The sequence below is a fragment of the Lissotriton vulgaris genome, chromosome 9 (assembly GCF_964263255.1).
Source record: "Lissotriton vulgaris chromosome 9, aLisVul1.2, whole genome shotgun sequence".
In the NCBI taxonomy this organism is placed as follows: domain Eukaryota; kingdom Metazoa; phylum Chordata; class Amphibia; order Caudata; family Salamandridae; genus Lissotriton; species Lissotriton vulgaris.
Genome location: NC_141697.1, coordinates 1,185,344,601 through 1,185,371,233, shown reverse-complemented (window position 1 = coordinate 1,185,371,233; position 26,633 = coordinate 1,185,344,601). Strand labels below are relative to the sequence as shown.

Here is a 26,633-nt window from a genome sequence, read left to right as displayed (position 1 = left end):
ACTTTTACCGGCCACTAAGGCTTTATTAGTTTGTAGCGAGATTTTTTGGTTGATTTATTAGTGATTTTTTTTAAGGCAGGATATGACGTAGCTGTATGCCAGGCTTCCTCAAGATTTAGTGATAGAAGTGATTGTTTTAAAATTTGGCATATATTGTTATTCTGCCCGGATTGTTTTTCAACCTCTTCCCAGCAGTGGTGAGCTAGCGTGTGGTCTTCGGTTGCCTTCATTTACCAGTAATATTTAACCGGGACTCCTTGTCTGGCCTGTAACTGGTTAGTTAGTCCATATTCCAGACGTATCTGCACCTGAGAGATATGACGCGGGATTAAAAACAGTATTTTAAATAATCTGGACTGGGCTAGATTTAGCGTTGAGGAGTCCTTGGTGTTCAGCATTTCCGAGCCGTATGTTATTGCTGGCAAAAAGTTTACAGCCACTACCTTTAGGAGGTGGTTTGTTGAACTCTAAGGTTTTGAAAGCAAATGAGTGTTTGATTTTAGTTTGACCATGTTCTAGATGATTGTAACTTAAATGTCGATCTAGGAGAATCCCCAGATATTTATATACATCCACCTGCAATAAGATGCTGGAATTTATCCTCCAGGTGAATTTGGGCCGTTTTTTGTGAGAGCTGTAAACACATAAGACGTTAGATTTTTTTAGATGAATTATCAGTTGTTCATTTGAGATGTATAGTGCTAGTTGTGAAATCAGGCGCTGCAAGTCTAGTGGAGTTTGAGAGTATCACAATATCGTCCCCATATTGCAGGCTCGCTATTGATGTTTTTCCCAATTTAGGAGGGTAACCCTGGGTGAGACTTAGGTTGCTCTCTAAATCAGCAGTGTAGATATAAAATTGGCAGGGGACCAGAAAGCATCTTTGCTTTAGCCTGTTTACTGTCAGAAATTTCTTAGTTAGACTCTGGCCATCCCCTTTTTTTTATCTAAAGCCAAGTTTGTGAGTATAGGTTGATGAATGCTCCTAATAATTTAGGGGAGTTCCCACGATTTCCTTTTGGCCCATAGCTTGGCTCTTGGCACTTTGCCAAAAGCTGCTTTGAGGTCTACGAAGCATATGTAGAAGGTGTTTGAGTTGACAATGGCTTTCTTTGTTAAAAGGGTGAGTGCTTAAATATTTGTTAAAGACCCAGTGCCAGCCTGGAATCCAGTCTGCGTTTTCGGATTTTTACTGCTTACCCATGTCTCCAGGTCTGCCAGTAGTTGTGTTGCATAGATCGTTGCGTAGATCTTTGCCTCTACGTCTATAAGGGCTATCAGTCTGAAATTGTTAGGGTCTGAACGTGTCCCTGACTTATAAATGGGATGAAGAATACTGCCCCTCCAAGAATCAGAAATAATACCGGTCTCTAAGCTGTTGGAGAACAGGGGGGTTAAATAGCAGGACCAGAACACGGGATTGTGCCTGAACAAAGCAATTAATGCAGTGAAACAATTACAATGCACGTAAAAGGGGCTACAAGAAGCATAGATATCCTTACTTTATAGGGTTGATAATGTAACTTTATTTTTCTGTAACAATATTTAGGGGCATGAACCGCTGCAGACACCCTTAGACGTTAAGCACTCAAAGAAGTACTATTGATTTGGAAACTTTAATGATTATGTACAAGCAGGATTGCGTTCTTGATACACAACCCCTGTAACTTACAAGGCTGGCCCTCAGAGCCTAAAGTGGGGGCAAAATGATTACTTCTTCTATTGGCTTATTTGGACTGTAGAACATTTGCGACTACTACCTGCATCCACCACATGCAGTGGGATGATTCTTCTTTCACTCCTGCGAAGATGGCAAAGCGCATTTATAGGGCCCCCTGTAATCAATGCATAGGTACTGCTGCTCAGTACACTTCTGGACTGACCCTATAAGGCACTTTCCTGACTGTATCCAGCCATTGCCTAGGTTTTCTTACTCATGGGTGTATCCTATAGAGATTTACCCGGGCTGCCTGTAACCGGTCCATCCTTGGGATGCTCTTCTGTCACAGACCCTAAAGAGCATTCACGACGGCTGCGCTTCCCCTCTGCAGGCCTGTGGGTTACCGCTGGTCACTCCTGAGTGGACCCTATAGAGACCTGCTCAATCATTCTCTACCATCGATTCATGTGAAGTACCTCAGTTTAAATCTCACCCACCTTCCTACCTTCACACACGCAGGGGCTGTGACCCATGACAGGACCAGATCACCCCTCTGCACATACCAAAACACTTTCTAGCCAGGCCACGCTGCAAATGAAAACTAGTCAAACTAAGTACTCTCCTGCAGTATGCTACCTATCAGCTACTGTACTTCTGCCTCCTGTCAAGGGTAGGAAGCACTGTTTAAATTCATTTACTATAAAATACAGTATCTCAATGGCAACAGCAATGTAAACCCACCACACCCACACTGTCCCAACCATGCCGGAGCGGTGTCTCCTCGGAGTAGACAGCCATAACAACATAGCTGCCAAATAGTGCCAAATAGTGAACAGGGCTAAGAGCATTATGGCAAGATATCTGCCCCTCATCATAGCTGGAGGACTTGAACCAAGGGGGGAGTGCATTTGTGACACCCGGGAATCACACAGGTGTTGGGCACTCGTGGAAAATTGATGTACCAAGAGCTTCAGCAGTTTATTACACCTGCCCAGCTATCACGCTTGACCTGGAAGTTAAAGTTCTGCTCAGTGATCTGCCAGGTACACAGACTGCTCTGGCTGACATCACAACTTGGCAGTAATGAGCAAGTTACTTACCTTTGGTAGCGTCTTATACGGTAGAGACATAATCTAGCCACAGATTCCTTACCTTTACATTTCACAGGCGACACACTGGATCCGGAAGATTTTTTTTCGAGCAATACCCCTGCACACAGGTAGGAGGCATCTGTTGGCTCCATGTGACACTCATCCTCTGTGCTGTAGTGACACCCACATTACCTATATAGGCACCACCTTGGTGCACTGATGTCAGTTACTTTTCACGACTTTCCACACCAGAAGTGTAGAGCCATGAAGTGAACTGACATTGGTGTGTTTCAAACAACTAGGTCCCTGAAAAGGGATCAGGCCTGACCTAGAAACCTTTCCCCAGTGTGTGAAGGATGGGTGGGTCTGTAAGGAATCTGCGGGTAGATCATGTCTCAACCAGATACGGTATTATTGAAGGTAAGTAACTTGTTCATTTGATAGAGACAGCTAGCCGCAGATTCCTTACCTTTGAAATGAATACCCAGGATCTTCCCCTGCTGTTGTGACAGAAGATCCTCCCGAAAGGGCAGTCTGATCGCAGGATCGATGCTCAGTTGGAGAAGCTCGGGATACTAGACTCTCCATGCACAGTACAAAGCCACAAAAATGACTTGGGGCCCAGTCGCTCCTGATCTTCTTAACCCTTTCCATGCTCATGACGAGCTCAGCTCGTCATGAGGCACAGTGGAGCTGTGCTGATGACGAGCTGAGCTCGTCATGAAATGATGTAAATCTGAAATCTTCAGCACCGGAGGGGAAAATGTGCAGCAGCGATGTGGTTAAGAACTCTTGACACTAGTGGTATAGGCGTTATGGCATGCAGGAGGCCTGAGCTCCACTCGAGACGAAGAGTCTCAGACGCAGAACCGCCTTGGAAACTCCAGCACGCAAAACCGCTTAAAATGCATCTTCTCTGCGGTGGCAAATGGATCTAACCAAGATTCTCGCATCTGTTGAAAAAGACCTTTGGATGGAGACATAATTTGTGTTTCGCTAGGAATCGATGGCTGTGTTCGTCCAACCTGGCATTCAGCGAACCTGCCACGTGTTGAACCACCAGGGATATGCCCTGCTGTTCCAGCCAAGTCCAGAGACGCAGGGCCTCTTGACAAAGGTTCCACAACCCCACCCTGCCCAGTTTGTTGCAGTACCACATGGCAGTGGTGTTGTCCGTGAACACTTGTACTAACCTTCCCTTGATGTAAGAAAGAAAGGCTTTTAATGTTCGGAGCTCCAGCAAGGTGATGTGAAGTGCAGATTACACTGGAGACCAGAGTCCTCTGATCTGCACCTCTCCAAGATGGCCACCCCATTTCAGGATTGATGCATCTGTCAGATCTGGTTGGGGAAGTGAGAGGGGTCTGCGGCTGACCCAATCGCGGTTTATCAGTCGCCAATGCAAATCCTCTGCAGTTCCCTCTGAGATTTGGACCATGTCGGAGAGATTCCACTGATGCTGCATCCACTGGAACTTCAGGTCCCAATGCATAGCCCAAATATGCCATGTGGCATGAGTCACCAGCAGGATGCAGAGGCCATGACACCCTGCAGCCTCAGACTCAGTTTCATCGAAACCCAGGATAGAGGCTGAAATATCGTAATCATAGCTTGATTATCCTGGACTCACTACTCAGGAGGATACGCTGAAAACTGCACTGTGTCCAGAACAGCTGAGATGAAAGGGAGCATTTTAGAGGGAGTCAGGAGTGAGTTCGGCACGTAGATGGTGAACCCCAGCGAGTGCAGAAGCTTCACCATATTCTTGAGGTGGGTAACGACATTCTGGGAGGAGCGCGCCATCAGCAGCCAGTTGTCGAGGTAGGGGGAAGACTGGCACCTCTGACCTCAGCAGATGTACTGTAACCACTGTCATCACCTTGGTGAACACTCGAGGGGCGCTGATAAGGCCAAAAGGAAGCATAGTGAACTGAAAGTGCTCATGGCCTACCGTAAACCGCATATAGAGCTGGTGGGCAGGCAGGATGGGAATATTACAATAAGCCTCCTGCAAGTCCAACACCACAATTCAGTCTTCTGGGTCCAGGGCAGACGAGACCGGAGCCAAAATGAGGATTTTTAATTTCTTCTTTTTGAGGAAGAGATTGAGTGTTCAGAGAGCGAGGATAGGATGAAGGCCCTTATCCTTTTTGGGTACCAGAAAGAAGTAGGAATAACAAACCCAGCCTACTTCTGGCACCAGAACGCTCGCTATGGATACCTTGGCCAAGGGAGCTGTGACTTCATCATGGAGAACAAACAGATGATCCTAGGCTGGGGGATCGTGAGATATGGCATGGTGGGAGGGATATTCTTGAGGGGAGGGAGCAGCCCCTTCGGGCAATCTGAAAACCCACCTGTCTCATGTTATGTTCTTCCAGTGGGGTAGGTGACGGTGAATCCTGAAGCCAACTGGGTGCCTATGATGCTCAAGGGGCAGATTTGGAGAATGTATAGGTTGTCGCAGTCGAGCGGGTGGAGTGGCGGATTGACAGGACTGCACAGCACCTGACCCAGGAGGTCTGTGGGTACCGCACCCTCGTCCACACAGTCTGGGAAGCATGCGCGGCGTGGTGGCTGGGCGGGAGTTGGCATGGCTGAAAGCATCTTCTTTAGCGACAAAAGGCAGATAGGGGTGGACGTGGGACCCCAGAGAGGCCTAAGACCCTGGCCGTAGCATGAGTATCCTTAAAGCATTTGAGCGCCAAATCTGCTTTGTCTTCGAAGAGAGAAGTGCCATCGGAGGGCATGTCCAAAAAGCCTTTTATCATGAGCAAGGCAAAGCGCCAAAGGGCCACTGTCATGGAAATCACTCTGACTAGGTACTCAGTTGTGTCAAGTCCACATCAAATAATGAACTTTGCTGCATCTCTCTCATCTGTGGCAGCTTGGCAGAGTACAGATTGGGCCTCATCCGGGACCTATGGCCGCACTTTTAGCAAACGTATCCCACATAGTTTGGGAATAATAGCCCAAACGGCATGCAGTGTTCACAAACCGCAATATCAGGCTGGCAGAAGAAAACATTCTTCCCAAATGAATCCATCCTCTTGGATTTCTTATCCAGGAGAGTGATAGAAAAAAAGGAATTGGAAGGTGGAGGCTTGGACCACTATGCTCTCAGGGTTAGGGTGCTGTGTGAAGAAGTTTGGGTCCCCAGGAGCGGGGCTGCGGGCAATCATCCTATTCTTAGGAGCCCCTGGGATGGGTTTGGACCAGGTACCCAAAAGGATGTCAGTGAGGGCATCGTCGAATGGGAGTAAGGGTTCTGATGTGGAGACTCTCAGTTGTAGTACGTCAGTCAAGAGATTAGTCTTCACAGCCACTGAGGATAACTGAAGGCCAAGGACCTCAGTCGCCCTCAGAATCACCACCGAGTAGGAAGCTCCCCCCTACAGTAGGACGAGAAAGCTGAAAGCATCAGGAGAAGTATCAAGGCTGCTGGCCTCACCCACTTTCTCACACCGCTCCATACTCTGTTCTTCATCATAGGGCTGATATTCTAAAGAGTCTAGTGGCCCCCTCCTAGTCTTCCTCGAGGCCTAGCCCATGAGAATAAGCGTCAGGCTCTGATCTAGGCAGCAAGTTTCCTGCCGGAGTTGGTACCATTAGACACCAATTCTACTCTGTATGCGGAAATATAAAGAGAACCCCACTTCAGGTCAGTTAGACGGCAGAAAGGCTCCTCAACTGTAGTGGTCTTATCTATTAGCATCTAGGACCATCTTTAAGGCTAAGTCAGTTTGGGCCATGGCGTTAATTGGTGTCCAGTCAGATAGTATGGAGAGAGTCCAGCACTGAGGCCATAATTCGCGGGGTTCTGAAGAGTTACACGCAATGGCGGTAACAAGTACAACGCAGTATGGGGCTTATTTTCGAATAAACAAAGTCCTGAAAATGGTCAAGTGGATACTTACTGTTTGAGACCGAGACCTTGACGTACCACCCACCTCTCCCTTGGACCAATCGCATCACTCCAACGAGTTTTTGTTAGGATATTATGATGGCCATTCTTGTGTTGAATGGAGAGAGTGAGTTACCAGTACATTGCCAAATGTCTAAACATGTCCAGGGTCATACTCTTGTAAACAAACACACCACGAATGTACTATGCAATGATATTTTTTTGCACCCCTTTATTTCCTATATATGTTTAATTTCAATATAACATACACAAGCATATACACCTGTTTCTGTGATTTATTCAACACTTCATTCCAATGTTTTCTCTGACTAACTACAACTAATTAAGTTGCATTGTCACTCTTGGATATCACTGAATAATTTAAGTATTGTTTTTTGCCAAATAACTCCATTGAAGGCATCTTTACTGACTTTATCATAGAAACCCAATCCCACAAGGGAATAATAGTTTTCCCTTTTGTTTATTATACAATTGGAATGACTTGCAGTAATACCAGTTGCAAAGACCAGTGGCAGATGTTAATCCCTCGATTGGGCATAACAACAACGAGCTGATGCCCTACACAAAGCACTTTTCTCTGCTGAGTGCTTTTTTGTTCTGGATCAAAGGCATCTGCCAAAATCTGACACACAAACCGATCTAGACAAAAAATACGCAACTAAGATGGCCAACTAAACACATGGGACCAATACGTCACTAGGCCTGAAACCAAAAAATTTGAAAAAGATAAGACAAGAAGTTGTCTTTCTCTATGCCGTGAGGATCTGAAGCAACAGCCCATCACACAACACCTGAAACCAAGGAATAGAAATCTGTAAGACAATAAGGCTTCCTCTTTGCAGCGATGATCTGCAGTAACATCTCATCACACCAGGCATAAAACTAAGAAATGGAAAAAGTTGAGACAAGTGGTCTACTTCCTCTACACAGAGAACCTGGAGCAACATTACCTCGCACCATGCTTACATCTTCATTCTTTCAATTGAAAAAGGAACTAAATACCAATCTATTCAAGGACTAGCTCATAAGTCATTAATAAGAACCCTTACCAGCTCTTTCTGCTATGGGCTAAAGAACAGAAATCCCACTTTTATTGCACACAACCTCAACTTATTCCCTTTTCAGCCTGTGCAGAAACCCCATGTCTTTTTACTCCTCTCTACAGCACTCATTTTCTCCCAGGGAAAGCTCAATATATAAATGTTAATTCATACCTACACAGCTAGAGAAATCTTGGTGTGAAGAGATTCAATGCGTCCACTTTGTGAATGAACTCTTGCCAGCATGAGGACAAGACATGTTGTCGGCAAGCATGGGCAAGAAGGTGGCCTGACCACTACCAATGCAGAAACCTTTAAATTTGGACTTCAAATAGGGTAATCTTAGCTCTTCAAATGCCCTGAAAAGCAATTATGGGTTAAGAGAACGTCAGAAAGCAAGTTATACTTGCCTCACTGTCATGAAATGGTTTGGATCGGATAGTCAGGCTTCCAAGCTCGATAGAATCCTGGAACCGTGATGGCATCCGCAGACCCTGTAACTTCTCGTAGGCATGTCGGGCAAGTTTATACGCACCCAGAGCCTTGCTTTGCTTAGCTAGAGCATAGAGGGCATTCCTGAAATAAGGTTAAGGCAGAAATAGACACATAGGAGGTTGAATGCACTTTACGAACTAATGCTTTAGAGTAAATTTGACAGAACAACATATTTCATCTTCTAGGCGCTGTATCTAAGCAGTAATGTGAATAATAGAGCACCATTATTGAAGTGTTTTACTGAAAAAGAGAAATTAACTGAAAATGAGTGAGAAGGGTGAAAATGTATCAAGGAAAAGGTGACGAATGAGTGTTCAACAGTGAAGCAACTACACAAGTAACAAAAAAGGAATGGAGCGAAGAAAAAGATAAGCAAGCACTGGTGTGGGATACAGTGAAGGAGACAATTCAGAAGTGCTACTAAGTCAAAAATGATCATTGTGGGATATTCAGAAGAAGAAGTGCACAAACATCAGCAAATGGACATGCAGAATTAATGATCAGCTGGACTGCACAAAGCATGGGAAAAAAAGCTACGATGCAGAGACAAAATAGGAAGAATTAATGGATAAAAGAATAGAGGATGAAGAACAATTAACAATTTCCCTGGTTCTGATGGATTCTGTGTTCCTTCTAACAAATCTTTATCTTCTATTTGACACGGGACAGGGAGAAGTATATTCATGTTCTAATGCTACTGGGTGTGCAACTCATATCTCCAGGTATTGAACTTGCAAGACATCATGTAAAGGCACAATTGACACCACTGTGCATTGCCCCTCCCGTTTCCATACATGTCCAGTAGTAGACTGACTTAGTAGATCCAAAAGCTGAGAGAGGAGATGAGAAGGGCATAAATAATTTGCTGGAGGAAATAGAGAATCCACCAAAGCCAGTGTTACCAAAGGTATTTTTCTACGTTTTCAAACCCAACCACCTCCTCTGAATACTCTATATGCAAAAGATTTAACAGCTATTTGAAAACGTGAAGTGGAGTCAGACAATGCAAAATGTTGAGGGGTGTATAAACAAAGCATGTCTTTACAAAACGTGCAAGGTCCTCCTGGGAGAAGTGGTACGGGGGTATGGAAAGGTGTGCAGTGGCTGAGAAGGTGGTGTATAAAGCGAGGAGCTGCCCTCACAAACAATCCATCTTTACCACACGTTTTTATCATACATTTTTTAACCACCCATATCACCCATATGCCATTACCACAAAAAATGTATTATTTTATAGGTAAAGAAATTATATATATGTTATAGTTCAGCTCAGATTTCACTCATACAAAACCATTGAAATTCACCAGTTATAGTTTCCTGAGCTAGCTATAACTTACAGCTCGCCAATGCGCTTCTTATTAGTGACATCACTGATGACATCTCAAGTGACATCACTGATGACATCATTCAGTGAGTGTAAATGTTTTGTAAATGTCTTAAATATATTTCTAAGCTACTGCATAACTTACATTACTATTCTTTTTGTACTACTGAGTGACACTATCTCTAACATACGACATCGGAGAGGCTGTGAATCTGTCTGAATCTGTGTATGAGTCGTTGTCTGAGTGGCTGTGAGGGTGTGTGATTGGGTGTGTCCGAGTGGCTGTATGGGTGAATAAGTGGGGGTGTGAGTAGATGTATGGGTGAGTGAGTGCCTGTGTGAGTGGTTGTATTGCTGAGTGAGTGTGTGAGTTGCTGTATGGGTAACTATGTGGGTGTGTAGGTAGCTGTATAAGTGAGTGCCTATGTGATTGGCTGTTTTGGTTAGTGAGTGTGTTAGTTGTTGTATGTGTGTGTGTGTGTGTGAGTGGCTGTATGGGTGGGTGTGTGGCTGTGTGACAATGTATGGTTGAGTAAGTGGGTGTGTGAGTTGCTATATCAGTGAGTGAGTGGGTGGGTTGTGGCAGCTATTGCATGGGTGAGTCTGAGGCTGTGTGATTGGCTGTATGGATGAGTGAGGGGTTATGGGAGTAGCTGTATGGGTGGGTGAGTGGCTGTATCAGTGACTGAGTGCCTGTGTGAGTAGCTTTATGGGTGAGTGACTGGGAGTTCAAGTGGGTGTATGGGTGAGTGACTGAGTAGCTGTTTGAGTGGGTGTATGGGGAAGTGAGGGGATGTGAGTACCTGTATTGCACAGTCAATGTGTATATGCATGGTTGTAGAGGTGAGTGAGTGGGCATGTGAGTGCTTGTACAGATATGTGAATGGGTATGTAAGTTGTTTTGTGGATGAGTGAAGGGATGTGTGAGTGGCTGTATGGGTGAGTGAGTATATCTGTTAGTAGCTGTATGGGTGAGTGAGTGGCTATGTGAGTGGTTGTATGGCTGAGTGACTGGTTGTGTGAGTGGCTGTATGAGTGAGCGAGTGGATAAGTAGTTCTATGGTCTGTGAATAAGTATGTGAATGGTTCTATGGGTGTTTGAGAGATTGTATGGGAGTGTTAGTGGGTATGTGAGGGGTTCTTTGGATGATGCCATCAGTGATGTCATTTGAGATATCAACAGTGATGACACTGACCATGTCATTAGTGATGTCATATGTGAGGTCATAAGCAGAGCATTGTGGGGGCATACGTTAAAGTTATCTAAGGTAACTATAACTGCTGAATTTCAAGGGTTGTGTATGAGTGAAACATAAGCTTAACTGAGACATCCTTGTAACCTTTGTTTCGTTCAGTGAATTTCTACGTTTTTAAAAATTCTATTTCCCAACTAGAACATCCAGTAACCTTTGTTTTTCCTGTGATTTTCTAAAGTTTTGTTAATGTTATGTCCTACGTCCCTGTAACCTTTCAGATAATTTCTAAGGTTTTTTAATGTTATTTCCTAACTATAACGTCCCTGTAAACTTTAGTTTGAGAAAGGCAACAAGGTGCTCCTAAACAACTTGAAACACTGCACTCTGTTTTATGTGTAGTTATTGTCTACATACAATAAACACAAAGGCTCTTCTCAGAGCCATCCTATTTTCTAAACACTGGTTCTTTTAAAATCTCTTTTAGTTATTTTTTTAGAATTCACAAATTTGCTCAAATAAGCAAAACAAAAGCAGGCATTCAATAGACACCAGCGCATTTTAAAATCACAACTATAGAAGTCCCTCATTGCATCTGACTGAGGGTGTCAGTGTCTGAATAGGTCTATGAGTGGATGCATGAGTCTCTGAGTGAGTGATTGACTAGGTGTGTGAGTGTCTGAGTGGGTCTGTGCATGACTGTTTGGCTCAGTCTGCGAGTGAGTGTCTGAATGTGTCTGTGAGTGGGTGCGTGAGTGTCTCAGTGGGTGTGCGAGTGTCTCAGTGGGTATGTGAGTGGGTGGATGTGTCTCAGTGGGTCTATGACTGGGTGCATGAGTGTTTGAATGGTACATGAGTGGGTAATGAGAGTGAGTGGGTCTGTGATTGGGTGCATAAGTGTTAGAATGGGTCTGAAAGCGGGTCCGTGGGTGTCTGAGTGGGTCTGTGAGTGTGTGGGTGCAGGAGTGTTTCAGTGGGTCTGCGAGTGTGTGAGCGAGTATCTCGGAGGGCCTGTGAGTGGGTGTGTGGGAGTCTGAGTGGGTGAATAAGTATCTGAGTGGGTCTGCAAGCAGATGAAAGAGCCTCTGAGTGACTGAGTGGTTGTGTCAGTGTTTGAATGGGTCTATGATGGGTGCACGAGTGTCTGAATGGTGGGTCTGTGAGTGGGTGAGTCAGTGTCTGTGTGGGTGTTTCTGAATAATTCTGTGAGTGGGTGTATGAGTGGGCCCGTGTGCGAGTGTCTCAGTGGGTATGTGAGTGTCTGAACGGGTCTGTGAGTGGATGCGTGAGACTGAGTAGGTGAGCAACTGGGTGCATGAGTGTCTGAGCGGGTCTATGAGTGGCTGTGTGTCAGACTGGATCTCTGAGTGAGTTTATAAGTGTCTGAGTGGGTCTGCAAGTGAGAGCATGAGTGTGTGTGTCTGCGAGTGGGTGCAGGTCTCAGTGGGTATGTGATTAGGTCAATGTGTTTCTGAGAAGGTCTCTGAGTGGGTGCAGGAGTATGTGAGTGGGTCTCTGAGGGGGTATACAGTCATAATATCGAATAAAAAATATCGACTGGCCAAAATATCGAGTTAAAAATATAGAATGGACAAAATATCGAATGGACAGAATATAGACAACAAAAACATCGAACTTGAGGTAAGTAAATTAATATGACTTTTTTAAGTGTTTTTTATGTTACTATATGTGTGAAAAGTGTATATTTATTTTATAATTCATTTTAATTAATTAATTTAATTGTATTTAATTTTTGCGTAATATATTTCTGTAGCGGGTTGTGGGTTTATAGGGGAATAGGGTGGGAAGTAATTTAAATATAATTAATTAAATATGTTAATTTATTTATTTGTATTTATGTTGAATTACTTGGTAATTACTTATTAATTGGTAATTAATTAAAATATAATTGGCAATTAATTTTACTTAATTGATTAATTGATAATTATGTTAAATAAATTAATATATTTTCTGCAGCGGGTTGTGGGTTTATAGGGGAATAGGGTGGGAAGTAATTTAAATATAATTCATTAAATATGTTAATTTATTTATTGGTATTTATTTTGAATTAATTGGTAATTAATTAAAATATAATTAATTGATAATTATGTTAATTTTATTAATTTCTTTTCAGTAGTGGGTTGTGCATTTATAGGGGAATAGTGTAGGAAGTAATTGAATTATAAATAATTAAATTTTTAAATTTATTTATTGCTTATTTTTGTTGTAATATTACATTTTTTATTAATTGTTCAATAATTTAGTGTTAATTGGTAAATAATTTGTATCAGTAGGTAATTTTTTTAATAATTAAATTTCATTTGCATTTTTAATTCATTAATTAATATATTATATAAAATTGTTAAATATGTTATATTATTTGTAATTGGAATTAATATTTAATTAAATTGAATTCATATTTGAAGTATTTACTTTGCCTACTATTAGACTCACTGGAGTGGGAATAGTAATTTTTACACCTACGCTATCCAACGCTTTCCCTACTGTTGCACTCTCTGGAGTGGGAATAGTAATTTTTATCCCTACGCTATCCAACACTTTCCCTACTGTTGCACTCTCAGGAGTGGGAATAGTAATTTTTACTCTCCCGCCATCCAATGCTTTCCCTACTGTTGCACTCACTGGAGTGGGAATAGTAATTTTTACACCTACGCTATCCAACGCTTTCCCTACTGTTGCACTCTCTGGAGTGGGAATAGTAATTTGTACCTCTATGCTATCCAACGCTTTCCCTACTGTTGCACTCACTGGAGTGGGAATAGTGATTTTTACCCCTACGCTATCGCTTTCCCTACTGTTGCACTCTCTGGAGTGGGAATAGTAATTTTTACCCTCCCGCTATCCAACGCTTTCCCTACTGTTGCACTCACTGGAGTGGGAATAGTAATTTTTACCCCTACGCTATCCAACGCTTTCCCTACTGTTGCACTCTCAGGAGTGGGAATAGTAATTTTTACTCTCCCGCCATCCAATGCTTTCCCTACTGTTGCACTCATTGGAGTGGGAATAGTAATTTTTACCCTCCCGCTATCCAACGCTTTCCCTACTGTTGCACTCACTGGAGTGGGAATAGTATTTTTTACCCTTACGCTATCCAACGTTTTCCCTACTGTAGCACTCTCTGGAGTGGGAATAGTAATTTTTTACCCCTACGCTATCCAACGCTTTCCCTACTGTTGCACTCTCTGGAGTGGGAATAGTAATTTTTACTCTCCCGCTATCCAATGCTTTCCCTACTGTTGAAATCTCTGGAGTGGGAATTGTAATTTTTACCTCTACGCTATCCAACGCTTTCCCTACTGTTGCACTCTCTGGCGTTGGAATAGTAATGTTTACCTCTACGCTATCCAACGCTTTCCCTACTGTTGCACTCTCGGGAGTTGGAATAGTAATTTTTACCCTCCCGCTATCCAACGCTTTCCCTACTGTTGCACTCACAGGAGTGGGAATAGTACATTTTATGCCTACGCTATCCAATGCTTTCCTTACTGTTGCATTCTTTGGAGTGGGAATAGTAATTTTTACCCCTACGCTATCCAATGCTTTCCCTACTGTTGCACTCACAGGAGTGGGAATAGTAATTTTTAATCTCCCGCTATCCAACGCTTTCCCTACTGTTGCACTCACTGGAGTGGGAATAGTAATTTTTACCCCTACGCTATGCAATGCTTTCCCTACTGTTGCACTCTCTGGAGTTGGAATAGTAATTTTTACCTCTACGCTATCCAACGCTTTCCCTACTGTTGCACTCTCTGGAGTTGGAATAGTAATTTTTACCCTCCCGCTATCCAATGCTTTCCCTACTGTTGCACTCACAGGAGTGGGAATAGTAAATTTTATGCCTACGCTATCCAATGCTTTCCCTACTGTTGCATTCTCTGGAGTGGGAATAGTAATTTTTACCCCTACGCTATCCAATGCTTTCCCTACTGTTGCACTCACTGGAGTGCGAATAGTAATTTTTAATCTCCCACTATCCAACGCTTTCCCTACTGTTGCACTCACAGGAGTGGGAATAGTAAATTTGATGCCTACGCTATCCAATGCTTTCCCTACTGTTGCATTCTCTGGAGTGGGAATAGTAATTTTTACCCCTACGCTATCCAATGCTTTCCCTACTGTTGCACTCACTGGAGTGGAAATAGTAATTTTTAATCTCCCGCTATCCAACGCTTTTCCTACTGTTGCACTCACTGGAGTGGGAATAGTAATTTTTACCTCTACGTTATCCAATGCTTTCCCTACTGTTGCACTCTCTGGAGTGGGAATAGTAATTTTTACCCCTACGCTATGCAATGCTTTCCCTACTGTTGTACTCTCTGGAGTGGGAATAGTAATTTTTGCCTCTACGCTATCCAATGCTTTCCCGACTGTTGCACTCACTGGAGTGGGAATAGTAATTTTTAATCTCCCGCTATCCAACGCTTTCCCTACTGTTGCACTCACTGGAGTGGGAATAGTAATTTTTACCCCTACGCTATGCAATGCTTTCCCTACTGTTGCACTCTCTGGAGTTGGAATAGTAATTTTTACCTCTACGCTATCCAACGCTTTCCCTACTGTTGCACTCTCTGGAGTTGGAATAGTAATTTTATGCCTACGCTATCCAATGCTTTCCCTACTGTTGCATTCTCTGGAGTGGGAATAGTAATTTTTACCCCTACGCTATCCAATGCTTTCCCTACTGTTGCACTCACTGGAGTGCGAATAGTAATTTTTAATCTCCCGCTATCAAACGCTTTCCCTACTGTTGCACTCACAGGAGTGGGAACAGTAAATTTTATGCCTACGCTATCCAATGCTTTCCCTACTGTTGCATTCTCTGGAGTGGGAATAGTAATTTTTACCCCTACGCTATCCAATGCTTTCCCTACTGTTGCACTCACTGGAGTGGGAATAGTAATTTTTAATCTCCCGCTATCCAACGCTTTCCCTACTGTTGCACTCACTGGAGTGGGAATAGTAATTTTTACCTCTATGCTATCCAATGCTTTCCCTACTGTTGCACTCTCTGGAGTGGGAATAGTAATTTTTACCCCTACGCTATGCAATGCTTTCCCTACTGTTGTACTCTCTGGAGTGGGAATAGTAATTTTTACCTCTACGCTATCCAATGCTTTCCCTACTGTTGCACTCTCTGGAGTGGGAATAGTAAATTTAACCCTCTCGCTATCCTACGTTGAAAATATTGTATATGTTTTGTTAATAATATGTATATAAATATATATGTATATATATATTAATTTTAAATTACTTTTAAGACATTTAAAAAATTCGATATTTTGACTGTCTATTTTTTACAACAATATTTTGGAGTCGATATTTTTGTACTTACCTGTTTGAAGATAGGATTTGGATATTCTGGCATTCTATATTTTCTGAACGATATTTTGGCAGGTCGATATTTTGCTCCTCGATATTCTGTCAGTGATCCCTCTGAGTGGGTGCATGAGTGTGTACCCTTGGTCGGTGAGTGGCTGCATGAGTGTGTAAATAGGTCTGTGAGTGGATGCATAAATGCCTGTGTGGGTCTCTGAGTGAGTGCCTGAGTGTCTGGCTCAGTCTGTGAGTGACTGCACAAGTGTATAATTATGTCTGTGTGTGGGTGTCTGAGTGTCTCAGGGGGTATGTGAGTGGGTACATGAGAGTGAGTGGGTCTGTGATTGGGTGCATAAGTGTTAGAATGGGTCTGTGAGCAGGTGTGTGAGTGTCTGAGTGAGTGTGTGCATGAGTGTCTCAGTGGGTCTATGAGTGAGTGCATGAGTGTCTGAATGGGTCTGTGAGTGTCTCAGTGGGTCTGCAAGCGGATGTGTGAGCCTCTGGGTGGGTCTGTGATTGGGTGTAAGAGTTTGAGTGGGTCTCTCAGTAAGTGCATTAGTGTCCAAGTTAGTCGACGAATTTATTTTTTTTGCACATTTTTAGGTCATATTTGAAAATTTGTCGCAATGTTACACCGTGGGAGGGGGCCTGCTGAGCATCAACACCTTCAAGAATATCGCTTGTGGTTGAAAAAAAAAACCCACCATATTATACACATGGCTCCCCAAGAGACCCTATATTCCAGCCATGGGGCCGTGTCTAGTTACATAAAATGGTGGCCACAACTGTCTTGACAAATTGCAAATTCACGTGTCAACAGGAATGCTGTGATTGGCTGGCTGCAATCTGTGTAAATACCCTTACCACCCAAAAACCCATACCCACCCTAAATCCTAAAAATACCATTGCCACCACCCATAAAGCCACATTCACCCTAAACCCTAAAAATACAATTGCACCTAAAAACCCAGACCCACCCTACACCTAGAAAATATCCTTGCCACCACCTAAAAACCCACACCTACCCTAAATCCTAAAATTACCCTTGCACCACCCAAAGACCTACATCCATCCTAAACCCCAAAGAATACCCTTACCACCACCCAAAAACACACTACCACCCAAAAACCTAAAAATACCCATGCCACCCAAAAACCCACACCCACTCTAAACCTAAACAAGCATTGGCATAGCCAATAGGTCTCGCTTTTGGGAACTTATGAGTATTTAATTATGCAGCACAATAGCCTTGGTGCAACAACATCAACTGTTGCATGGCTAAACACTTATAAGGTCCCAAAGGGGAGACCTATTGGCTATGCCAATGCTTGTTTTGAGAAGTTGATGATAGAAGGACCGGTCAACAGTGATTGTGTTTTTCTTGAATCTTGGTGTTTGTAGAAGCAAGTTGTCTCATCTTTTAAGGGTGTTGCCTCCTTGCGATGGTCAGGTTTTGCACTATGTGGTTGTGGGGTGCCAGAAATGGAGTTTTGTATGTGATGCAAGCATATTTACAAACGATTCTTGGTACAATGGGGTAGCCGCATCAGTGAAAACTGTATTGGTCGAAATGTGGGCAAACTTTCTCGTAACGGTAGCTGTCCTAGCTTTTTTTTTCATATTTATGTAGCGCGAACTCGACCCGAAGGTATTGGAGCGCTTTACATGAGCACATGTGACTTATACATTCAGGTACAGGGAGATTAAGTGATTTGGCCAGAATCACAGGCTGTGGACGCGAACCCGAGGCTCGAACCCTGGTTTCCAGCACAAAAGTCGGCAGTCTAGCTGACGGATCACATCCTCTCCCAGCTTTGACAAGGAGGGTTGCTTTTAAGCGTTCTGGGTGTTCATTTAGAATCTCAGCTAGAAGGTAATTTATGTACTGAATCCTGAACAGTACAAATGAATGGATTTTTCCTTTTAAATCTACTACAGGTTTATCAGATTAATGCTGCGGAGGAGCGTAGGCTGAAATTGTTTCCCTTTCCCATGTTATTCATGTGTAACTAAATATTAGGTTTAACTAAATAAAGGCAACGTGATTTTGAAAACTCAAAGGTTGTGAAGTTGAAATTCACACCAGTGATTTCATGACTGAATAGGGACAGTGCAAATCAGTGATGATATTACGAGACACTCAGGACAGTGCTGCTCAGATTCTTTCTCATATAGAATATTTTTACAAGGGTCACATGCATGACCATTATATCAAATACGGCTGAGAAGTCTGGAAGGATCATTAGGCATGCAAAACCTTGGTCCAGGATCAGAAGGGCATCGTTGATTATTTCTAATATAGTGTGTGTCACAAAGCTGCCCTCTGGCTGGGAACCTAATTACTTCCCTTTCAGTGGGTATTTTGTTTCGATGAAATGCTTGAGTGGGTTAAGAAGATTAACATTTTGCATCCTTGTGTTCTGGGGTGTACACTAGACATTTCAGAAGAGAGTGGCAAGCAGTTTCAAAATGAATTGTTCTGTTTTTTTGTTGCATTTTTATATAGCGCGAACTCGACCCCATGTTATCAGAGCGCTTTACATGAGTACCAGTTGCCTTACAGACACATTCATTTTGTTATTTTGAGGCACGGGGAGAGATTTCCCCAGAATCACAGGATGCTTGAGCCGCCCGCCAGACTCTATCCTATTTGCCCTGCTTCAAGGTCGGCCGTTCTAGCCATTAAACCACATTAGTCTGGCATGCTTACACCATAAAACCTGAGGATTTCCTCTAGGAGGAGTGGGAACTGTACATATACCTTATTCTGAAAAATACTATTGAATTGTACTAGATACCTAATTTACTTTACACTCTTGAATTCACTTTACACTGTCGATAAATCTAAGGTGGACCACTTGCTTCTGTTGAAAGCAGCTCTTCTTTTCCAAACCTGTCAGTGTTCTCGTCATGCCTTCGTCAGGATGCATCCATTACAAATGCAGTGTCATATCTACGTGGACGCTATAATTGCTGTTTACGGGGTCTGGACTACAGATACAAGACTGCCTTGCTGCCAGGAGAAGGAGCTTAAATTTAGCCATACTTCCACGTGCCAGGGTGTAGACTTGTCCAACAGTGGGCCAGTAGAGGTTGAAATGTGATATACGTGTGACTACAAATAAGGAGGCAGTATTATAGATCTTCTAGCAGAGCCAGTTTTATGTTGTGAGGACTCTGCAGACTGGGGGGATGAATTTGTTGACTACTAAAGTGGAGGTTCATGAAAGAAAGGCTTGTAAAACTACTTACCCTTTACTTACGCCAAAAAAAAAACAGAAAGTGACTTGAGCTTGCATATAACTGCAGTTAATTCAGGCCCACCAAATGTCAGCTGAAACTATTTTCCGATGATAATCTAATCATTTGGATTCTAGGTTGGATGGGTTTCTCCAGAAAATTGAATGGGTAATATCAATCTCCTTGGATGATTGTTTGCAGAGTCTGACTAAAATGGAAAAAAACACAGTCCTCGAATTACAGTTTTTTTAAAAATAACGTCACGAATGAAACAGGATCAAACAGTAATCGGCGTGGCGCTGAGCTGCCACTTGCCTGCCCTCTTGTCTCTGGGTCTCAGAGGGGGGCCCGGAAAGTGCTCCCATAAGGGAAACCTGGATGTAAGAAATCATCTGTGCTATTGGAAACCGGCACAAGCGTGCGCCTCGCGGGGGTGGAGGGGCCTGCGCAATTCCCTTGCGGGAGCGTGCAGCAAGGCGCGATGATTGCGACAATATGGCACCACCATATGGCGCTTCGCGCTCCCGCAAGGGAATTGCCAGACGTGCATGCGTTGACATTCAAAGCAATGCAACGCGTGCACATTTTTGCCCCCAAAGCTGTGCCGATGGCTAAAGGTCTCTCTCCTATGCAACGAATTCTGCATAGGAGAGAGACCATCCAAAACCCACACCCACCCTAAACCCTAAAAATACCGCTGCCACCCAAAAACCCACACCCACCCTAAAAATACCCTTATCATATAATTGTATGTTAGGGCAAGGGCTCTTCTCTTCCGGTGAGGGAGTGGCTCAACAGTGTTTAACGGCATGGTCATGCCATGGAGATCGCACCACCAAAAAGGATACTCAATAGAGCGCTATTTCGCCTAAATTTGACCCCCCTTTTATACATACATACATACATACGCTTAAAAAAGAGGGGGGGCAAATTTGGGCGAGATAGTGCAACAATTTGTTTCCGCTGTCAATGATCAGCTACAAGAACCTATATCCCAGGGTAACATTCCACAGAAGAGAACAGAGATATTTAGATGTACTGCATGTTGCGAAGGGTGTATGTGATGCAGTTTGTGGAGAAGTACATTATGTATTGTACACTGAAGTAGAAACATGAAAATGTATTAAATATCATTATTGAGAAAAGTAGACAATGATTTAAGCAGATTTTGGGAATGTGTACAATATGTATTGCACACTAGCATACATGTTAGCTCTTTGTATTGAGAATGTCTAAAGTATCATTACTGATGAAGGCTTTTCATTGTGCACTGGGGATGTTAAGTTCAAATTTAAATAAATGCTAGTTGACTGGAATAGACAATCTATTGATGACAGCCTTCTGTCGTGCATAGTGCCTTTTAGAATAGATGACCATAACGTAGTTTGCATGGAAAACAAGGAAAAGAGATTTGCACCTATACATGACCCATCAAACATCCCAGGACAAAGGATACACTTTAGAGATCCCCAATGGCGTTTCTTTGGTCAGACTGTGCAGCAGAAACCGAGAGATGTTAAAAAGTGTTTCAGGCAAATGGGAACTGAAAGGCTCATCCTGGAATACAAAAAAACATGAAAATGTTTGAAATATTCTCCCATGTGGAATAATTTACTAGACTTTATGCATTTGGCATCAAAGGCATTCAAAAGAGCTGCTCTATTAACAAGCAAAAGAACTTTAGTGGCTTCTCATATATCGCTAGTGCATAGATGAAACAGAACGTTGACAGTGTAGTTTCACAAGAGTTTTCTTTACAGTACCTACATCCAGTATAGATGTGAATGGTCAGGTTAGCAGAGGGCTCTAAATCCAAATGATTTTGACAGTCATAAAAAACTAAAAATGTAACTTTTTCAAATTACCTTCAGAACTGCAAAAAAGCAATACCAGCAGGGTAAGGTTCCCCATGCTACACATTTGGTATAGGCTTCAGTTAGTCTGAAGAGCATATCCATGATAACCTTGGATTGCTGACTACCACATTTACGGTGTTGCAGTAGCACATTATTTATATTTATATTTGATAAATCATAATGAGAATACCTACACTGGGACTCTGGAAACAAAAAAGAAAAAGTTACTTACTTGTAAACCTAGTTTTTCACCATAGGCATTCCTGTGAATTAAAAAAGGGTAGACTATCTCAAGCCAAGAGTGAGATCCGGGATCTTGCAAACATGCTGCTACATCATACTTTTTATGAATGTCAGAGAGGATCCAATTATGATGAAGGAAAAGCTCCTCAATTGCAATGCTAGTTCTGACTGATGGGTATTCTCTCTGAATTCATAAAAGTTAGAATACCTCCAACCATGTGTGAGATCTAGGATCTCACATGCACATAGCTACTCTACCTTTAAAAAATAGGAGAGGTGAAGAAGCAATCTTTATTTATTGGAATGAAGCATTTTTTTCCTAGACTGTACAAGCTGTGGCAATATATTTTCTAACTTCATAAAGCTGATGGCTCATAAAATGGAGACTCAATATAGAAAGCTACTTCAAGGAGATAAGTTGGACAATGGAACAACATTCCCCGCAAGAGCTTTGGAAGCAGAATAGATGGTTTGGTCTGCTGTATGGAAGGGTACTTTCTTTTAAAACTATTTGATAGTGAATGGTTATTGGGTGTGAGGAGTATAGTGTACGACTCAGCGCAACCAACGTTCTCAGAATCACATTTCATCAGACACAGTCGGCAATTACTAGATAACTAGTAGTATATCTGTTACTTTGTATAAGTATTGCGAACAACACAGCATATTCCCTTTACAAAAGGAGATGGCTACCATTGTATTCAGAGATAAGACAACAAACCAGTTGTAATTTTGGTGGAATAATGATGTACTGAAGTAGAACTCCCAGCATCTGCATGTCAGTAATATCTCAGTAAGAATGAATAACAGATTATACCACTCAGTGACATCCCAAACATTCTGATGAGGCCAAAAAATGTACAAGCACAAGGTATAAAAAGTACACTGTTGGACAGCAGAATTTACAGCTTTATGAGACCCATACAGGAGACCAAGTTGACAGCATTCGTAGGATACATTGGTTGGACAGAACTAAAGGCAAAAAGAACTCAGTGGTTAAAAATCTTGCTTAGGGCATTGGTATGAAGACCTTTGCTCAGTCTTTGAAGTCACTCTTCTTTTTCCCTTTAAACAATAACATCAGCAAAAGAGTTTTCTAAAACTTGATATTAAGCGTCAGGCAAAAGAGAAATCAGAGAACAGTAAATTGTAATGGTCAGCAAAGAAATTGGGTAGGAGATTGCCAAAGGGTCTCTGGTGAACTCCCAATGACCAGATCAGGATTATTGTATTCTGTAGGGGAGTTGTGCCTGGTTTAGAAAACAGTAGTCAATAAGAAATAAAATACATGAAAAACTCCACAATGGAGCCTTGCTTTCAATACAGCTGTAATCAGGTAATCAAATGTAAGCCTCAAAGCTTAACAACCAGGATAAAAAACAGAAGGAAAATAAGACCAGAACAGAAAAAAGAACTGGTTTAATTGATTGAAATACTTATATTTTTCCTCAGAACTTGGAATGTACATGCCAGGCAAGAAAATAACAGCTGAATGAGCATCCACATGCATGTACCGTGAAAAAGTAGTGTTCCATTTATCCATTCTGCTTTGTAGAATTTTGTCTTTCACCGTTAACTGATTTTGCAAATAAACTTGAGATCTAGGCTACAGACATTAGTGAAAAAGTGGCCCTTGAACAACTCAATAGCCATTTGCCTGCTATTCAAAATACTGAGGAAAGTTCAAGCGATGTACCAGAACACAGAAATTTAAATATGGGGAGACAATTAATACAGTTTAAAATAACAATAATTATCCACATTTGTAAAGCGCCCAATTACCCGTAAGGGTCTCTAGGCGCTGGGGGCCGTCGGGAAGATTAAGCAAGCTATTGCCTAGAGTCACATGGTGCTGGGCTAATCTGCCGCCAGTGTCGGGGATCGAACCGTGATCCCCAGATTCCGGAGTCAGTCGCCCTAGCCGAGGCGTCACACCTCTTCCTCTTAAGTGGGAAGCTTTCACTGGTCGAACAAGAGTGGGATGTATCATAAGCTTAGAATAGGTAATATAATAGGGAATAGTCAAAAACTGGAAATCTAGTACTTGGCTCCCTGGGGAACACAAGTATGGATTTGCCAGTATAGCACTCAGAGGAAATGTTGTAAGCTTGGACTGCAAAACGGACGATGGTTCCAGTATAAAAATGTGTACACATGTTTGCAAAGTTTAACAATATGAAGCTACGCATTTGTTCCCAGAATGCTCTCTGGTAAGATGCAAATATGTGCAGAAGCTTGAAAGCAAGACTGATGATTCTTTGCTTTCAAAATAAAATATTCACAAAGAAATGCAACTCAGAAAAAAATGTTTTGCTCAATTACTGCGAAATTTTAGGTACCATTTCTTTGAAGCATCAGTTAATAAAATGTGTGGATACATCCTAGCATTTCCCCCAAAATGTTCCTTATGAAAATCAGTGTAACCAGTAAGCATGGGCGAATTTTGCGAATCTGGCGTTCTCAAATTTGCGTATTTGCGAACTCGCAATCCGCAAAATCCGCGAAACGCGCAAATTTTTTTTTTTTTTGGTGTTTGCAAGGGTTTCTGCCAGTTCGCGAGGGTTTGGTACCAGTTCGCAATTGCGAACTTACTTGTCGGCTCGCAACGGTCGCGACTATGTTGTTTCTATGTCTGGTTCATCATCACAGGTTCCCAGCACCCTCTGTTTAACCACTGCCACCTTCTGTTTCACCCATGCCACCCTCTGGTACATCAATGCCACCCTCTGGTTCATCATCACTGTAGATTATGGGGGGGAAAAGCAAGCACACCTGCCATGCTTCAACTGACATGAATTAATTTGGGGTTGGTTTATTAATGTGTCACTGTTTTAAAATTCCAGTCTGGCACCTGCTTCCTTATCTGTAATTTGCTTTCTGTTGCATGCAACTTTTTTTTCCAGGACCTTTGTGGCCTACTTGTAGCTATTATATGAGCCTGCTGTGAGGGTCAGAGCAGGGTCATACAATTGTTGCAACTAGCAACTGAACTCTGGAGGGGCCCCAGTCAGGAAGCACTACAGGGAATGGTTACTATTACTAATGATGAGTTTGAACTTTTGCACCTGCTGAGTGCTTTCATTTTTGAAATTCGTTTTTCTGCAGAACAGCAACTGTAATTACCCAAACAAACTTAGGCAACTGAACTCTGGAGGGGGCCCTCAGGAAGTACTACAGGGAATGGTTACTAATGATGAGTGAACTTTTGCACCTGCTGAGTGCTTTCTGCAGAACAGCAACTGTAATGCCCCAAACAAACTTACTTATGAAAGTTGATTTCTAATCCAAAAGTGATCCAAAGAGATTCAAAAGGCCTCAAATCCAAAAAAGTGCAGGCAAATGTCAACCTGAGGAGTTATTCTGATAAAAATCATCATTTTCAGAAGGTCTATGCTGCTTGCTAGTGGATTTCTTGTGCAGAATTGCAAATTTTGTAATTTCGCGAGTGCGAGATTGTTGCCGCCGCACCTACATGTTCGCAATTGCGAACTCTCGCGATGCGTCGCCAAACTCCCGCGGGATCCCGCAGCAAGATCCAAAATGGCGCAGCACTCGCAAAAATATCGAGAAAAACAACTCGGCAAACGCTGAATGACGGTAAGTGAGCGCTGCACGCCGCAAAATTGTATCACCAAGAAAAAAAAATCCGCTGCGTGCGAATTTTGCGGGAAATTCGCGAATCTCGCGGATTGCGAATTTACCGAAAATCCGCAAAATCCACGAGCGGAATGGATTTTCCGCCCATGCTTAGTAACCAGTTTCAACAAGATTATGCGAAACATAAAAATAAACAAGCATTGGCAAAGCCAAAAAGGTCTGATATTTGTGGTCAACCCTTTAGTTTTGTCAATGCGTGTCTTGTTTTGACATGGCTTTTGTTAAACTTTGTTGTTGTAGGAACTGCCGGGCACTTGCCTTTATAACAAACATGGCAAAATACAAAAAAGTATTTTTTGGTCTCAAAAAGCACACACTGCAACAGCAGTTCCTGTCAGTGAACAACACTTGGTGTGCTGATATGCTTGTGAAAGAGCAGAATGTTGTCACAGTGAAGCCAGCCTATAGAGAAAGAGAAACACTTTCAATAAAAACAAAAGATCTTGGCTAGCAGCAGACCAAATTAGATACCCAATTCTTAATGAAAGTCATAAAGGTGCATCCATGTTATATGCCCTTGCATTAGTGCCGATTTACGGCTTTCATGAATTCACACGTATTTACGGAAGCAGGCCTGAGAAATCAAACTCCTAGAAAATATTTGTGAACTCCATTTTAGCACGAGCAAATATGCATGTGTAGATTGCTCATGCGAAAATCTATTAAGCGTTTACAAGTTCACTTTTCCTCCAACTACCTTTTTTCCCACCCTGAAAAAAGTTTTACTTCTGCCCTTGTCAAAGAGTAAATTTCCAACCTCTCTCAGTATGATCAGTATGGGAGAAGATTAGAGAAGAGCTGTTTAAAACCCCTAAAACATGCAAGTTAGTAACCCTGGAACTATTGCTTGCTGCTACCTCCAATCCCAGTATGCAGATCTGAGGAAAAGTGGCATAATAAGGGAATTGATAGTATTCAGACCATACTATAGTATGGGCCTGGCATAATCAGATAAGCTATTATCGGAGATCTTATATAATGAGATTGCTGCCATAACTTGTCGCCGCACTACATGGCACCAAAGGGACAAGTGGATTTTGTTACAGGACAAGTAGAATTAAGAAGCAACCTGTCCAATGGACAAGTGCATTATTTATTGAATTCCACACCATTGGGGGTTATTCCATTCTATTGGTTCAGCCTTCACCTTATGTCCACAAGGAGGCAAAAACACCAGAGCAGAGAAATACTGAAGGTTACTGATGCTAGTGATCATGTCTGACTAAACTGATGCCACATGAGTGATGCCATTTACAAACAAAAATGTAAATATGAGGTCACTGAATGTTACACATGTGCATTGTGGCCAGGTAGTTTAACATAATGGCTGCTCTTCTTTATTAGGCTATATAGTGCCCTGGCATTGGTCCAGCAGGGGTAGTATTTAAATTGTTGTACTGTGCCCTTTTCTGAGTCCACCATGCCCTGCTGCAACTTCAGTAGGCCCCAAAGGCTCCCTAGCACTCAGGCCTTCCACAGTGGCCATCTATTCATGTCTACACAACCCCTCTTCTTTCCCGCTCTTGGTATGGTGTGGGAACCACACCTTACCTAGAAGGCCACGTTTGG

General features: G+C 42.5%; 1 protein-coding gene across 1 annotated transcript in view; it reads right to left on the bottom strand.

The window, feature by feature from the left end:
- IFT122 (intraflagellar transport 122) overlaps positions 1-26,633 on the bottom strand; it is a 283,966-nt gene that overhangs the window by 30,285 nt on the left and 227,048 nt on the right. The window contains exons 23-24 of the mRNA XM_086939241.1: positions 20,765-20,865; positions 8,127-8,292 (exon numbers count right to left, since the gene is read on the bottom strand). Coding sequence (XP_086795367.1) covers positions 8,127-8,292; positions 20,765-20,865 — 267 coding nt within the window. The remainder of the gene's footprint in view (positions 1-8,126; positions 8,293-20,764; positions 20,866-26,633) is intronic.